The sequence below is a fragment of the Amphiura filiformis genome, chromosome 7, assembly GCF_039555335.1.
Source record: "Amphiura filiformis chromosome 7, Afil_fr2py, whole genome shotgun sequence".
Taxonomy (NCBI): Eukaryota; Metazoa; Echinodermata; class Ophiuroidea; order Amphilepidida; family Amphiuridae; genus Amphiura; species Amphiura filiformis.
The window spans coordinates 2556474-2573547 of record NC_092634.1 but is presented as its reverse complement, the minus strand read 5'-3'; the positions used below and the strand labels follow the sequence as shown (position 1 = coordinate 2573547).

General features: G+C 37.3%; 2 protein-coding genes across 2 annotated transcripts in view; one reads left to right on the top strand and one right to left on the bottom strand.

The window, feature by feature from the left end:
- Positions 1-17074, bottom strand: part of LOC140156561 (uncharacterized) — a 155408-nt gene that overhangs the window by 126842 nt on the left and 11492 nt on the right. The window lies entirely within an intron of this gene.
- LOC140156222 (uncharacterized) lies at positions 11140-16346 on the top strand. The gene is made up of 2 exons (XM_072179222.1): positions 11140-11267; positions 13360-16346. Exon 2 carries the CDS (start codon positions 13365-13367, stop codon positions 15153-15155), a length of 1791 nt encoding a protein of 596 aa, XP_072035323.1. The 5' UTR covers positions 11140-11267; positions 13360-13364; the 3' UTR covers positions 15156-16346.

Below are 17074 nucleotides of genomic sequence, written 5' to 3'. Positions count from 1 at the left end.
ATTACATTTGAAAAACATACTCCCCTGTGGAAGATAATTCCAAAATTTTCTACAGGGGTAGTGAGGATTTCAACTGGAATAGCCCAATGCAGCTACTGAATCAAATAATTCAGGCAGTTAAATGCAAAAGACAGCATGAGAATCATACAGGAGAGAATCTTCATCAATATGGATATTGTAACAAAATTATTAGGCTGTTGGGAGGCAATTATGAATGTAGCTACTGTAACAAGACCTTAAACAGAGAGAGTGCTGTAAGAAAAAAACATGAATGAGCCACACAACGTAAGGCGGCTGTGTACTCTAGACATTGTTTCTTTCGCAAAATTGAGTTTGTTTGATATGTTTGTACTTTGTTATGTTTTTTATAAATACAAGGAATAAAAATCCAGATTTGTAAACTAGCTCCAACTGCAATATTTTAAGGATTTTATTTCACTATTCCACTTGTGTTTGAAATTGAAAAGGAAAGAAAATCTTTGTTGTACCAGCAGGATACACCGTGCAACAACGCATCGCGCATGCGTGTCGCGCAATTTGTTAACGCACAAATACGCTTACGCATACCCGGCGCTTATCTGCATGTGCGGCGCATCTAATGGAAACACCACGGAAGCGCAAAAACCTAGTGGTCAAATGGCTCCGTTTTATCTGATAAAATGTGGGTTTTTTCAAGTTCTTTCGCCGATTTAAATATCAAGTTATGAATGGATTTCGCTCAAACTTCTCAAGGGGCCGTGGATTTACCCAATGTTTATGTAATGTAAGGTAGAAAAATAAAAACTGCCGCATTCTCCTGCGAGATTCGATGAAAGTGCAAAATGTGACCACTTTAAACTTCTACGGCCATTATTTCAATGTTCATTTTCTCGGTAAAATGACGATTTAGGTAGGCTACACGATAACTCAATAAATACAGCGTCTATAGGTAAGCAAATATGATCATCGTAAAAAGCATGATCGACTCAAAAGACGGTTTTCTCATTTTTTTATATTTTGTTCTATTTCCGATTTTAGTCATCATTTTGTGCAAATAGGCGTTTAGTAAACTTGTTAAGGGGTGAAAATAGGGTGAACGCTGCATTTTTTAGAACAAAGGTCCCACTTGGTATGGATGTTCCTTGGGGTAAGAGGAAAAGATTCATCCAAAGAGACACTCTGTATCTATGCATAAAACCCCTAATTAGCATAAATTATGCTAATTAGTACCCAAAATATTGGTATTCTCTACCTTTTGGACCATTTCACCTATAGACATGTGTAAACATTTGAAATTGGCTTAATTTAGCGTAAGAAATTCATATTTGGGATTGTTTTGGGAATCCGTAGCCATTTTGACCCTCAAATCCAAGATGGCCGCTGTCCGCCATCTTTAAAATCGGCGTTTTTACAACTTTTGAACCATTTGAGCTACAAACTTAAGTGACATATCAATTTGTACTAATTTTGGCTGGGAAACTCACTTCTGGCACTGTTTATGTGATGGGAGGTAATTTGAAAAAGGTACGAGGGTTTTTCAAATGTGAATTCCATGGTACCTGTCATTGTAGAAGGATGGTCATCAAACTTATGATTTAATATACCTTAATTTTTAACACCATTGGGGACACACTTTATATGTAAAATTATGTGGGCAACCTAAAAAAATAGAAGCTTGTTACACAGAACTGCTGAAATATATATCGGCTATCTGTGAGTATGACATTTGCCCAGCTTTGTACTAGTAGATAATATTCCTGGTTGTGGTGATGGTGCGAGCCCGAGCAGTGCAGTGCAGTAGTAGATAGAGCCAAGGAAAACTAAGCATACCGTATGACATAAAAAACTGCAGAAGCGCTGTCAAACAACAGAAGGTGAATCGGACAAGCAAGGAGAAAGGCTGAGAGGACTACATACCAAAACAGCCCAGTGAAAACAACCTGAATGAGCTTCCTTCATTATATAATGCCCTAATCCGATCAACAGAAAGGATATCAAAGGTCGAGAGCAGGACATTCAACTCCATCAATTCATCATCAGATCCCTCCTGATGAAGATATGTGTTGTACACATCGAAATATTGAGGTAAATATCTGAATATAATTTGTGTTGAATGACAGTTTAAATCTACTTTGCTTGTTTATCTACCAACCAAATGAGCATACACAGTGATATCAGGCGAATAAGCTCTGGTATGGTTTGTGAATCCCAAGGGACAACAACTGCAAATAAGGACTCTTCTGAAACAAGGTGATTCTATTGTTGGGAGTCTGGAGACAAGAAGAACTTTAGAAAATCTTCTTATTTGGCACAAGCAGTCAAGATCCTGTGAAAGGATATTCTTGATAAAAAACAGATGTTTTCAGACTCTTTCTCAAATTCCTCAGAAGCAGACTTTGTTGGTCCAACATTGAAATCTTTCCTACATATGCTGTTAGATGTCGCTATACGTCCTGCTTCTTCACAGAAGATTGTGTTATCACTGGCACAAACCAATATGTACACCTCTGTATGCAAAAGAATGTGCCACGTCATCTGCGTCAACGACAGGCTCCATTATCTCTTATAATGGTTATGAAGGTGCATATGAAAACGGTTATAAAGGAGAATCTTGTTGACATGCTGGCAGAACAAAGACTTAAACCAGAAGTCTGCTTCGGGAGTTTACTCCCTTTGGAGCCAGTTTATATTTTTGGGAACATCCTGATTATGTTTTGGGGTCATCTCAGGAACCTAAAAAAGTTGGTTTGGTTTGGTCCTGTGGGGGGTGCACAGAAAGTTGTCCTAGCTCCCCGAGTAGTATACTTTATTTTGATGCACTCTGTAATGTTTTTGTAGGTAGGAACCTTTGATTAGTTAAGTCTCATTTAAAGTCAAGTAATTCAAGTCAAATAACCTAACAATATACTGTGGCTACACTGCATGTACAATGTAAGTGATTCATTTACTCACTTTACATAGTTTCTCTTTTAAAGAATCTAGAATAGAAGAAAAAAATGTATCACACATTATGCACTGAAACTAAATCTTAGTATAATAATGTTTTTGTAGTTTGTTAGAACCTTTTAGTAGTTGTGTACGTTGTAGTCATTGTGAACACAAAGTCTCATTTATAGTCAAGCAATTCAAGTCAAGTAACCTAACAATATACTGTGGTTACACTACATGTAAGTGATTCATTTACTCACTTAGAAGAAAAAATGTATCAGACATTGTGCACTGAAACTAAATCTTAACTAGACTTAGCTGTGGTCTAAGACCACGAACACAGCCGTGTGGTGACCCCTTAATCACCTTTGACCCCAAAATATATGAAAACCCATATACATTGGCTAATGTCAATGCACGTGTCCACGTGGCATCACTTTGCTATGCTTTTTGTGGCAGAAGGGCCATTTTGAAGGTATATCCTTTTATACCGGAAGTGACTCCTTACTGACCATTGACCCCAAATGTGTGTACACCATACAGACACTGTGTTATAACAATGCATGTGTGCAAGTGGCGTCACTGTCCTCACGTAATTTGTGGAAGAAGAAGCATTTTAAAGGTATTTCGTTTTATACCGGAAGTGACCCCTTAATGACCTTTGACCCCAAATAAAATAATACCACACATAAACTGGGTAACCACAATTCATGTGTGAACATACCGTTACTGTCCTATGTTCTTCTTAGCAAATAAAAAAATTTGAAGGTTTTTCGTTTTATACCGGAAATGACCCCTTTATGACCTTTGACCCCAAATCTGTGTACACCCCATAGACACTGGGTAATAACAATGCATGTGTGCAAGCGGCGTCTCTGTCCTACAGAATCTGTGGAAGAAGATGCATTTTAAAGGTATTTCTTTTTATACCGGAAGTGACCCCTTAATGAGCTTTGACCCCAAATAAAAAAAATACCACATATACATTGGGTGACTGCAGATCATATGTGAACATACCGTTACTGTGCTATGTTTTATTTAGCTAATAAAATTTTTTGAAGGTTTTTCGTTTTATACCGGAAGTGACCCCTTAATGACCTTTGACCCCAAATCTGTGTACACCACATAGACACTGGGTAATAGCAATACATGTGTGCAAGTGGGGTTGCTGTCCTCGTAAGTTGTGGGAGAATATGCATTTTAGTTGAAATCACGTTTTTGACCCTTGTGACCCCTGCGACTGCGTGACCTTTGACCCCGCGAGTTTCATGTGAAATGTAATGGTTGACAGAAGAAAGAAGAAAGAACTAGACTTAGCTGTGGTCTAAGACCACGAACACAGCCATGTTGTGACCCCTTAATGACCTTTGACCCCAAAATATATGAAAACGCCCATAGACATTGGCTAATGTCAACGCATGTGTGCACGTGGCATCACTTTGCCATGTTACTTGTGGCAGAAGGGGCATTTTGAAGGTTTTTCGTCTCAGACCGGACATTTGACCCCAAATAAAAAAATACCACATATGAATTGGGTAACCACAATTCATGTATGAACATACCGTTACTGTCCTATGTTTTTCTTAGCAAATAAACAATTTTGAAGGTTTTTCGTTTTATACCGGAAGTGACCCCTTAATGACCTTTGACCCCAAATCTGTGTACACCCCATAGACACTGGGTAATAACAATGCATGTGTGCAAGTGGCGTCACTGTCCTACAGAATCTGTGGAAGAAGATGCATTTTAAAGGTATTTCTTTTTATACCGGAAGTGACCCCTTAATGAGCTTTGACCCCAATTAAAGAAAAATACCACATATACATTGGGTGACTGCAGATCATATGTGAACATACAGCTACTGTGCTATGTTTTACTTAGCTAATAAAAATTTGTGAAGGTTTTTCGTTTTATACCGGAAGTGACCCCTTAATGACCTTTGACCCCAAATCTGTGTACACCACATAGACACTGGGTAATAACAATGCATGTGTGCAAGTGAGGCCGCTGTCCTACATAAGATGTGGGAGAAGATGCATTTTAGTTGAAATCACGTTTTTGACCCCTATGACCTCTATGTGACCTTTGACCCCACGAGTTTCATGTGACATGTAGGGGCACAGTCAATAATCATTGTGACCAAATTATGTCGAAATCGATGTAAGCATGTGAGTGCTAGAGCAAATGTAAAGGTTGACAGAAGAAAGAAGAAGAAGAAGAAGGAAGAAAGAAAGAACCTGTAAGAAAAAAAGACACAGCCGTAAAGAAGAAAGAACCTGTAAGAAAAAAGACACAGCCGTGCCTAACGTCACGGCTGTGTAATTTATCTTGTAGTTGGTTAAATCCTTTGATTAGTTCAATAAGATTTTTACATTTTGATATTTGTGTTGTACAGTTATTGTAAAAATAAAGTTCGATTTGACAATTTTTGAAGTCTGGTAATTTATTACACAAAACACTGTGGCTACACCAAGTGGTTTATTTCTTTAGTGTTATAACAACTTTGTTTTGATTTGGTCCTTGATTATTTATAGAAATGCTGGTAATATCTGGTCCATATAGACCAACTCTTATTTATCATAAAAACACATATTACATTTACCAAATTCGGCAGCTTTTCAAAACCGCGGGCGGCAATTAAGAAGGGGCAGCGGAATATGAAGTGGGGGAGGGGGGGGCAAGAAGAATTGAAAGAAAAAATAGTGGGAAAGAAGGGGGGGCAAGAAGAGTTTTTAATTTAAAAAGACAGAAAATCATTGAAAACTAATGTAACTATACCCTTTTGGTCGCCAACAGGCCCACAGACCGAGGTGGTGGGGGTAATTGGGGTGTAACATCTCTAAAAATTGTTGAAAAATTTGTTCCTAACCACCCCCCCCCTCACTTTTTATATTTTCGAGAGCCATCCTGAATGGAAAAAATTTGTGGCAAAATTTACATTTTCTTTAATAGCCCCCAGGTAGGAGCGGCCACGATACGCCACTACATATCATGCTGCCTACTGAAGACAGCATAAGATAGCATAATCTGATCATGCTATCTACTGAAGATAGCATAACCTGATCATGCTATCTACTGAAGATAGCATAACCTGATCATGCTATCTACTGAAGATAGCATAATCTGATCATGCTATCTACTGAAGATATCATAATCTGATCATGCTATCTACTGAAGATAGCATAACCTGATAGCATACTCTGATCATACTATCTACTAAAGATAGCATAACCTGATCATGCTTTCTACTGAAGATAGCATAATCTGATCATGCTATCTACTGAAGATAGCATAATCTGATCATGCTATCTACTGAAGATAGCATGACCTGATCATGCTATCTACTGAAGATAGCATAACCTGATCATGCTATCTACTGAAGATAGCATAACCTGATAGCATAATCTGATCATACTATCTACTAAAGATAGCATAACCTTATCATGCTATCTACTGAAGATAGCATAATCTGATCATGCTATCTACTGAAGATAGCATAATCTGATCATGCTATCTACTGAAGATAGCATGACCTGATCATGCTATCTACTGAAGATAGCATAACCTGATCATGCTCTCTAATGAAGATAGCATAATCTGATCATGCTATCTACTGAAGATAGCATAATCTGATCATGCTATCTACTGAAGATAGCATAATCTGATCATACTATCTACTAAAGATAGCATAACCTGATCATGCTTTCTACTGAAGATAGCATAACCTTATCATGCTATCTACTGAAGATAGCATAATCTGATCATGCTATCTACTGAAGATAGCATAATCTGATCATGCTATCTACTGAAGATAGCATGACCTGATCATGCTAGCATGACCTGATCATGCTATCTACTGAAGATAGCATAATCTGATCATGCTATCTACTGAAGATAAATAAATAAATTTCGGTATTTATATAGAGCCTTACCACAGATCACAGAGTGTTCAAAGCGCTGTAATTTCGCTGCCATGGTGAATCATCACAATCAGATCGCATCAAATAGGCATTGTGCGGCCAGAATAGCGCAAACCTATCCGCACTTAGATTGTAACATCCCCCATTTATTTGTGCAGCTCCCCAAATTCCATTGGGTGAAGGAAGTTTTTGATAACCAAACAACTAATCCCGGATTTTTTGAAAGCAGGAGGAAACCGGAGATCCCGGAGAAAACCTGCGAGAGTGAGCATGGAATCGTCAAGTATGCAAACATGGAGTATACAATTGTACAGTTTTTGTGGGGTGAGCATGTTAAGTGTATTGTCCTATGGACGCAATAAGTAGACCAAACACAACTATTGCCGGAGCTGGATCTTTACCATCCGAATCTTTTATTTCCTTTCATTTACACAGTTGATCAAGTGTCAACTGTGTTCTTCATACTTAATTTAATATCATCATATCACCTCAGACAGCTATATCATCTGAGAGTATACACAGTTGACAGGAAATCAACTGTCTATATTATCTTCATACTTTTAATATCACTTCAGACAGCTATATCATCTGATATTTTAAATAGATATAAATTCAAATTCATTAGCGCCTCCGACAGCTATATCATCTGGCTTAAATTCAAATTCATTAGCGCCTCAGACAGCTATATCATCTGGCTTAATTTCAAATTCATTAGCGCCTCAGACAGCTATATCATCTGGCTTAAATTCAAATTCATTAGCGCCTCAGACAGCTATATCATCTGGCTTATTCTTTAAAAGCAATATATATCAATCATTGAAATCATATATGTATCAGACAGCAATATCATCTGATACCCTTTTTACGCAATCAGACAGCTATATCATCTGATGCCATTTATGGTCCTGAAGTGAGACGACCCACTTCAAATCCCAAACAGCATATTTGGCTTGGACCTAATCATTACTCATTTCCGGAATTAGGACAACCCCATTCAATTTCCAAACAGCCTAATTTGGAATTGACATTAAATATTAAGTATGTGAAAACATTCCCAATGACTTGTTCAAATGCAGCAATGTATCTCCATTTTGATTCATATATTGGACAAAATGGTAAAAAGCAAAAGAAACAATGCCATTTAATATATTTTTTATAAAGGGAGTGGTGGGTGGGTTTTAAAATTTTCCTGACCTCTTCGGATGGTATCGAAACAGCTTATGAATTTTCCCGGCAACAATTTCTGAGAAAACATCCACGCCCCCAGAACCGCTGCCTATGATTGGCTACTGGCACGCGACTCGACACAGGGCATGGATGCACAACAGGTGTCGGACTGATGTCACAACACGCATGGCACCACCTTTTATTGATCTACAGGACAATGAAACCCTTTTCAACAAAACCCAGGGCTTATTACGCCAATGACAATTTTGGTTTTGATTGAAGTTTGCTCAATCAAAACCCGATTAGATGTACTAGTGTTAAGGTCAACTCGTAAATTTAGTTATAAGTGTATTGTCCTTTTCACTTATGACTTGTACATAAGCACACTGTTCAATCTAAGTATGTTTTTGTTCTGGTTTTCAGGGCGCCAGCTACGGCTGGGGCACTTTATTGGCATGACTTTGTGAAAAGCTTCTAATTTACTCTTGCTAGATTTACTTCGCAATTGTTTTGCTTAAGGTATGCCCAGCTTAGAAATAAAACCACAATTTGCTTGGATTTGTTTTTATTATTGTTTACAAATATGCACGGGATGAAATCTTGTGCGTATAATCTTTGTTTGAAATATAAAATTAATGGACTGATAAAAACACCAAATAAACCTAGACCTTTGTATTGCTTAACCAGTTTACCGCCTCTTAGAACCTGATTGAGAGATGGCGCTCTTACGATCGCAGAGTAGACCTATGATCCAGGTGAAGAGCGACGCGTGTTATTTAGAACAGTTACCTTTACCAAAATCATTAAAATCCCGTATAGACTTGTCATCTTTGTTTGAAATACAAAATTATTGGGTTAATAAAAACACCCAATACACCGTGACTATTGTGACGCTTATTAAGCATGTTAAACAAGTTCAAATGCTCTTAAAACCTGATATCCGCGGCGACTTTCCGTTAAATCAATAACCAGGAATGCAATATTGTCAGGTATTACAACCGACAGTTAAATTATCATAATATGTCCACTTGGAAAACAATCCTTAACAAACCTATATTTTAAATAAAATAATTCTGCTCCAACAACCCCCACAACATGATTTCCTAACAATAGTAACTGAAATGGTAAGATCTTTATTCCTTTTTATTTGAAACCAACCCTCTTTCGTCCCATCAGTACGAGTTTGCACCTCTCTCCCTGCAATAAAAATGCTTTACTTTTCCTAATCTTCCCATGCAGTACGAGTTTGCACCTCTCTCACTGCAATAAAAATACTTAACTTTTCCTCATCTTTCTTTGCTTACTATGCTAATGTTACATGATTGTTTTAAAGAAGAAAAAATGTATCCAAACGGTTACATTTCAGTCCCGGGGTGGAACTTCAATATGAAATGGATATAGGTGTAGGGCTGGCCAGTAAGGGGCATCCGGTGATAGCAAAATATAAAAAATATAAGGTCATTGCAAGCCTGAGAGCATGATTTTTGGCATTCTGTGAGAGCAAAATTAGTGTACAATAATGGGGTCATTGAGTGAGAGAGTGACCGTTTGGATCTAAATTAGGGGGGGAATTGGTTGAGAATATTTTAATGGGGTCTTTGGGTGCGAGCCAAAAGAAGCCTCGAAAATCAGTGATAGACGACTCGTGTTGTTCAGATGGAAATATTAGGGTCTAGGTCTTTGGGTGACAGATCTAAAGGAAAAATATGGGGTGTTTGGGTGACAGAGCATGTGCTGGTAATGGGGTCTTTTGGTGACAGCGATGGTGAAAAAGGGGGTCTTAATAGCCTGGTCTTTGGGCAACATAGCATGTGCTGGTAATGGGGTCATTGGTTGACAGTGATGGTGAAAAGGGGGGTCTCCCTACATACGCGTCACCTCCAAAGTGGGAGTGCCCAGCCCCCCTGCCCCCCCCCCCCTGAATTTCAGCACATCACGTCAAAGCTTCCATTGGGCACCCCATTCCTTTTTTAAAGGAATTTTTATTTATTGATGTTCTGTATAATTGTATTTTTATGTTGGATGCACTGCACATGAGTGCATGTGCCACTAGTACAAAAGTGATTCCAATAAATTGATTGAAATTGATTGTTCAGGATTGCTGCATGGCTTGTTTTTCAATCAAACAACTTGTGGTTGAGGACAAAGAGCCAATGAGCAAATAACAAAGCAAATAAAAGGTGTGTTCCATTCTTTAGTGGTGGATGAAGTAGCACCATCAAGCAAGGCAGGGTTGCCTGACCCAGCAATTTGTAGCCCAACTGGGCAACATTTAAAGATTTTCCCCATGACTTATTGACAATTTCTTGTCCCATGGACACCAATAGTTAAGAAAGCAATTGGGTTATAACTTTTCAACATAACAATTAATATTGGCCCTCATGACTTTTGGTAGTTCCATGCCACAGAACCTATGGTTGAGAAAGGTTGGGTGACTTTCATAGTTACACCTGATTATTTTGGGCTGACAATTTTGGGCAACAAGAGGCACCTGCAGTAGCAATCTCACCAAAGCAATTTCCAAATAAAAACTTGAAACTTAAAAACTACAACACTTTCATGGTAAATGGCATGCATAGCTATGTATAGCCATGCATAGTTATGTATAGTCATGCATAGCTATGTATAGCCATGCATAGCTATGTATAGCCATGCATAGCTATGTATAGCCATGCATAGCTATGTATAGCCATGCATAGCTATGTATAGCCATGGATAGCTATGTATGGCCATGTATAGCCATGCATAGTTATGTATAGCCATATGTAACCATGTCATAGCCATGTAGGCCTATAGCCATATATAGCTATGTATAGCCATGTATAACTATGTATATAGGGCTGCCAACTTTGAAAAAAAAAACACATTTCAGTATTCTCAAACCTCAAAATCACCATAGTGCTGTGATCAAGCACAAATCAGCATTTTGAAAATATACTTGCGGTTCTCAAGGTATTTATTTGAGAGTGCTACTTCATCCACAATTAATATTGGCCTTCATGACTTTTGGTAGTTCCATGCCACAGAACCTATGGTTGAGAAAGGTTGGGTGACTTTCATAGTTACACCTGATTATTTTGGGCTGACAATTTTGGGCAACAAGAGGCACCTGCAGTAGCAATCTCACCATGGCACCAACATTATATTGTATAGCTTGTAATGGTGTATGTTCACAAAAATACATGCTATAACTTGAACTTTGTCGAATTTGTGGATTTGGGAGTTTCATTCTTGTACATTTGTATGCTGCATGTTCATCATTGTGGAATAAAGGTGAGTTTCTACAATTGTGTGTTTACAAGATAAAACATGTTTTGTGTGAGCTACGAGCTCATGGTTGTGCATGCTAATTTCTGTTGTGATGTACACAACTTCAATTCTCTATCACTTGAATCATGGAAGTAAGAGACATGGAAGCTGGTCGATCCAACACCTATTGAATTATTTACGTAACATTCTATAGAGGGTACGTATCAAGCTATTGTGATAACTATGTAGTCAGCGTGTCTTTGATGTGGATCATACTTGCCGCCTTTATTGCCAGTTCGTTTTTTTACAGGTTTATTATTATGAGCAAAAATCGTGTTTTTTCTTGATTATGTTTCAAGTAAATTGACAGGGATGTTAGATTTGTAATCCATAATTACAGAAATCCAATCAAAATATCGAGTTCAACCCTATACTTACAGATTTTCTTAAATTTCAAAATATTGGAAATCATGCATTTACTTCTAACCCGCTAATTAGCCGTAAAATTTGATATGCGTACTTGGCACATGCGTTACATTATCAAATTAATCCCGCATCTATTTGTGTGCCCAGAATGTTCCAGGGTCGGGCATTATTTTTACATTCTGCGTAAAATAAATTGTATTTCATTTCATTTTCTGTTTTAAAACTGCTATCTGAGAGTCTAGCATATATATACATTTAATCGGTAGGTTTTTACATAAAATTGTATAAAGTAAACTGATAGCATTCTGGTCATTACGTAGGGATTTTATAAAATCTGTTCGTGTTCATAAAACTAGTCATGCACTGCGGTAATATAACACAGCCCATTGTCAGGATTTAGTACAGGACTTCGTACTGCTATTGATTTTTAAGCGGGAACTTTGATTTTAGACATGGTACACGTTGACCATGCATTGACTCAATTGTTCCCCTTCCACCTGTACTTCTTTTGTTCAGTATCGCGGCAAGTATGATACTCACTTTGATGTAGTATTTGACCAGCTTCCATGTCTCTTACTTCCATGCTTGAATAAACATGATGAATAGAAATGATGGACATCAAGGTTGTGTTGCCGATGTTATGAATAGACAGATTAAGCAATACGAACTGTTGCTTATTCTGTTTTGCCCCACGGTTTTCAACACATGCATATACTTATTGAAAATGTCAACTAAAGTTATTTAGTAAAATGCATACACACATTGTATAGTGAAACTCATAACCTTGAATGCAGGAGAGTTTAGTGCAGCTTTCTCTGAGCTTATTATCATCAATGGGACCATTTACACATGAGGAGAGTTAGTGTGCTGGGGGGGGTTCAGGTCAGCAAGGGCAAACATTTTTTTTGGCCTTACCATCAATGGACTGGGCCATTTATACACATGGAGAGTTTGTGTGCCTGGGGGGGGGTTCAGGTCAGCAAGGGCAAACATGCATACATGTACTGTACTGCATACTGTTGAGTGCTGAAGTGAAAGTGCAGAGCACATTAGATTATTATAAAACACTTAAATTTTACTGCAACTTAATTTGGCAAATTGGCAAGATGTCATATTTTTGTGGCAATTTAATTTCACAAATTTGCATGAACTATTTGGCAACAATTTAATTTAGCGATTGTAAGCGCTAGTGAAATTAGCCAAATTAAATTGAAATTAAATTCTTTTACAGTATCGGCCATACCAATTTTATTGTGATAATATAGGCCTATAGGGCCTATATAAATTATAAACACTTACAATATAATAAAGTATATCATCATTATCATCTCCCTATACTAAAATACTGTAGCCCTGCTAAAGCTCTCCATGTAATTTTTTTGGCCTTATCTACGAACAAGTGGGTAATGGTGAATCCAACAGACGAGGACACAAAACACATCAAGGATCAATAAATGATACAAGAGGATACCTTGAATATGAACAACAGGAAAAAAAAGCAAGGTACACCAACTTGATGTGGGGAAACAAGTAAAATGCAGACTAGACAGTATAGGGGTCCAAAAACAGCAAATGTAGGCAGAAGAAGTAGGCAAAGTTTGATAGCCAAAAATTACCAGTTATTTTGACCAATGATAGTACAAGTTTGTAATACATAACACCATTTTCTGGAATCTGTATTTACTTTCAGACACCATGATTCGACCCAAGCATCAATGGGACCTACGATTGGATCCTGTACATGTATGCAAGTATTGTAAAAGAAGATTTATTGGAAACATTCCCCGTTACAAATCCCACCTACGCAGCCATGAGTTGAGTATTAAGCCTTATTGGTACAACAATCCACTGCTAAAACCAAAGGCTGGGTTTGTGAAGCTACAAAGACTTTCTAAAAGCAGATCTGAAGATCATGATCCAACAAAGAGGAGCTCACGTCACATGACAAAAAAGATCAAAGATCATTTCATGTGTCAGTTTTGTGACAAGAATTTCAAGTCCGTATCTGCCAAGTGTCAACATGAATTTACTCATTCAACAGATGACAGCTATAGATGTAAATATTGTATCAAGTCTTTCAGCAAATTGTGTGACAAGAAAGAACATGAAATGACACACACAGGAAAGAAACGTCACCAATGTAGCTATTGCAACAAGGCTCTTCTAACACCATATGAAAAGAAACGACATGAAAGGACACATACAGGAGTGAAACCTCATAAATGTGGGTATTGCAACAAATCATTCAGTCAATTGGGAAACAAGAATAAGCATGAAATGATTCATACAGGCGAGAAACCTCATAATTGTAGCTATTGTAACAAATCATTCATCACTTTGGTAAGCAAAAAACAACACGAAACGAATCACACAGGAGAGAAACCTCATAAATGTAGGTATTGCACCAAATCATTCATCAAATTGTCCTGCAAAAAACAGCATGAAATGATTCATACAGGAGAGAAACCACATAAATGTAGCTATTGCACCAAATCATTCATCACATTGGGAAACAAAACACAGCATGAAATGATTCATACAGGAGAGAAACCTCATAAGTGTAGCTATTGTAACAAATCATTCATCACTTCGGGAAGCAAAAAAAAACATGAAACCATTCACACAGGAGAGAAACCTCATAAATGTGGGTATTGCAAGAAGTCATTCAGCGACTTGGGACACAAGAAAAGGCATGAAAAGATTCATACAGGAGAGAAACCTCATAAATGTAGCTACTGTAATAAATTATTCACCCAATTGGGAAACAAGCAAGAACATGAACTGACACACAGAGGAGAGAAAACCCATAAATGTAAATGTTGCAACAAGGCTTTCCTATCATCAAGATATAAGAAACAACATGAATTGCTTCATTCAGGAGAGAAACCTCATAAATGTAGCTACTGCAACAAATCATTCAGCACAATAGGGTACAAGAATCGGCATAAAAAGATCCATACAGGAGAGAAACTCCATATATGTAGCTACTGTAACAAATCATTCACCCAATTGGGAAACAAGAAAGAACATGAAATGATACACAGAGGAGAGAAAGCCCATAAATGTAAATGTTGCAACAAGGCTTTCCTAACATCAAGATATAAGAAACAACATGAATTGCTTCATACAGGAGAGAAACCTCATAAATGTAGCTACTGTAATAAATCATTCAGCACAATAGGGTACAAGAATCGGCATAAAAAGATCCATACAGGAGAGAAACTCCATATATGTAGCTACTGTAACAAATCATTCATCCAATTGGGAAACAAGAAAAGACATGAAATGACACACACAGGAAAGAAACCTTATAAATGTAGCTATTGCAACAAGGCTTTTCTTTCATCATTTGAAAAGACATTACACGAAAGAACACATACAGGAGAGAAACCATATAAATGTAGCTACTGCAATAAATTTTTCAGCTGTGTGTCTAACCAGAAAAGGCATGAAAAGACCCATAAAGGAAAGAAGCCTCTTCAATAGCTACTGTAACAAATCATTGATCGTCGACCTGTCCAAGCAGCATGCATTTCTGGCCAGGCAGTTGAACTGGACTGATAATTATAAAAGAATAGGCAAATTAGTATTTTCTATGCAGTAAATCTGACTGTAACTGAAAGCCCTTGTACAAACCAATATGGATTATCAAAGAGTGTCCCCTTTAATTTTGAAGGAGGTGTGAAATGGCTCAAGTATGATAGATGAACATTAACCTCAACAGAGAGTAGGAATTTCCACAGGTGTTTTGCTCACATATTTTGGGGATTTCTAAATTTTTGTGAGAAAATTATTTAGTATTCTAAGTTTGTGTGCATAATGTAGTATTCCACTATATGTTTGAAAAATAGCCACCGAGTTCTTATAAATGGTCACACGCCAGTGATTTTACAGTCGCGGGAGAACAAGATGTTGATTCAGCTATCAATGAAATTAATTTGACCAAATACTACATACTTTAATGTTTTAATATGCATGCATCTTACTAGTTATTTGATTAATCCTCATTGCTTGTATGTGTAATAGGGATGCTGGAGTGAGGGTTCTTGCCATTCCGTGATGCACTGTCTTTTTTTTTTTGTCTTTTTATTTTCTGCGTGGGCGCTGCGGTCTGGCAAAATCAGTCGCTCCAGTATTTCTGTTTCTTATAATATATTTTTGTGTAGTTTTTTAAGACTGTATTTAAAGTAGTAATTTGTAGTTTTAAGATTGTATTTTTCATGGTTTGTTAAGCGCCTTGAGACCCTGTTTGGGTTAAAGGCGCTTAATAAGTGCGGCTTATTATTATTATTATTATTAATCTAGTGGCATTTTAGAAAGTGTATACTTTATTTTGATGCACTCTGTATTGTTTTTGTAGGTAGTTAAAACCTTTGATTAGTTAAAGCCATATTATAACATTTTCAAATAAATAGATTAGCATTTCTTTGCCATAAAATGTTAGCTTTTACTGTCAGATATATCCCTTTTATTTTTGAGCCGAACAACTACGGCAAAGCAAAGAAAATTGGAATTTACTACCAGCGCACATGTCGCCAATACATACCACTCCTTCGGTCATGTTGTGGTACGACCCTTTGTTGTGTATAATACTGTACGTACTGTGTGTTATGCGTTCGACTAATAATTCCATCGTAATAATAAAGTGCCGAATCCGGCGTTTTATTCAAAATCTCAGATTTTGACAAAACTACAACACCTAGAGTCTTGATTTTTGCAGGGTATATTGGTTTAATAAAGTACAATTTAATCGTGTAAAAAGGAATTTTAAAAATTCAGTGAGGGCATCTTCCTCAGCAAATGTTATAATATGGCTTTAAGTCTCATTTGAAGTCAAGCAATACAAGTCAAACAACCTAACAATTTACTGTGGCTACACTACATGTAAGTGATTCATTTACTCACTTTACAAAATCTAGAATTGAAGAAAAAATGTATCACTTATTCTTATTCAATGGGTGCGTCTTGTAAAGAATTCACGTAATTTGATTGGTTTTCGGTGTATAATATCTCACAATAGTTGATAGTGATATTAGTCAGGGCGCTAGCATACGCCGACGGCGGCACGCTTGTTGCTCCTCAATGATCGCGATAATGCGTTCAGCGTAATACACGTCGGCGAGAACTAAGAACGCGATTCGGCGGCTTAGATGTTCGTGATGGTTTCGTTCATTTAAAACAACAGGGACGTCCTTACAAAAGTAACTTTATTTTTTTCTGAAAAAGGGCAGTTTTTCTCGCAAAAATTACATTAAAACTGAATAAGAATGAGAATAAATGATAGGATTTTGTCTTTTGCCTATCCAATATCGTGTCATAATGGATGGGCGGGCCAATATTTTTATCGTAGTGGATACCGGCTGCGCCGGCATCCACTACTCAAAATATTGGCCAGCCCATCCATT

Bases quoted from the DNA above. Each gene is read 5' to 3' on its own strand.
- LOC140156222 (XM_072179222.1), top strand. From the start codon at position 13,365: ATGATTCGACCCAAGCATCAATGGGACCTACGATTGGATCCTGTACAT.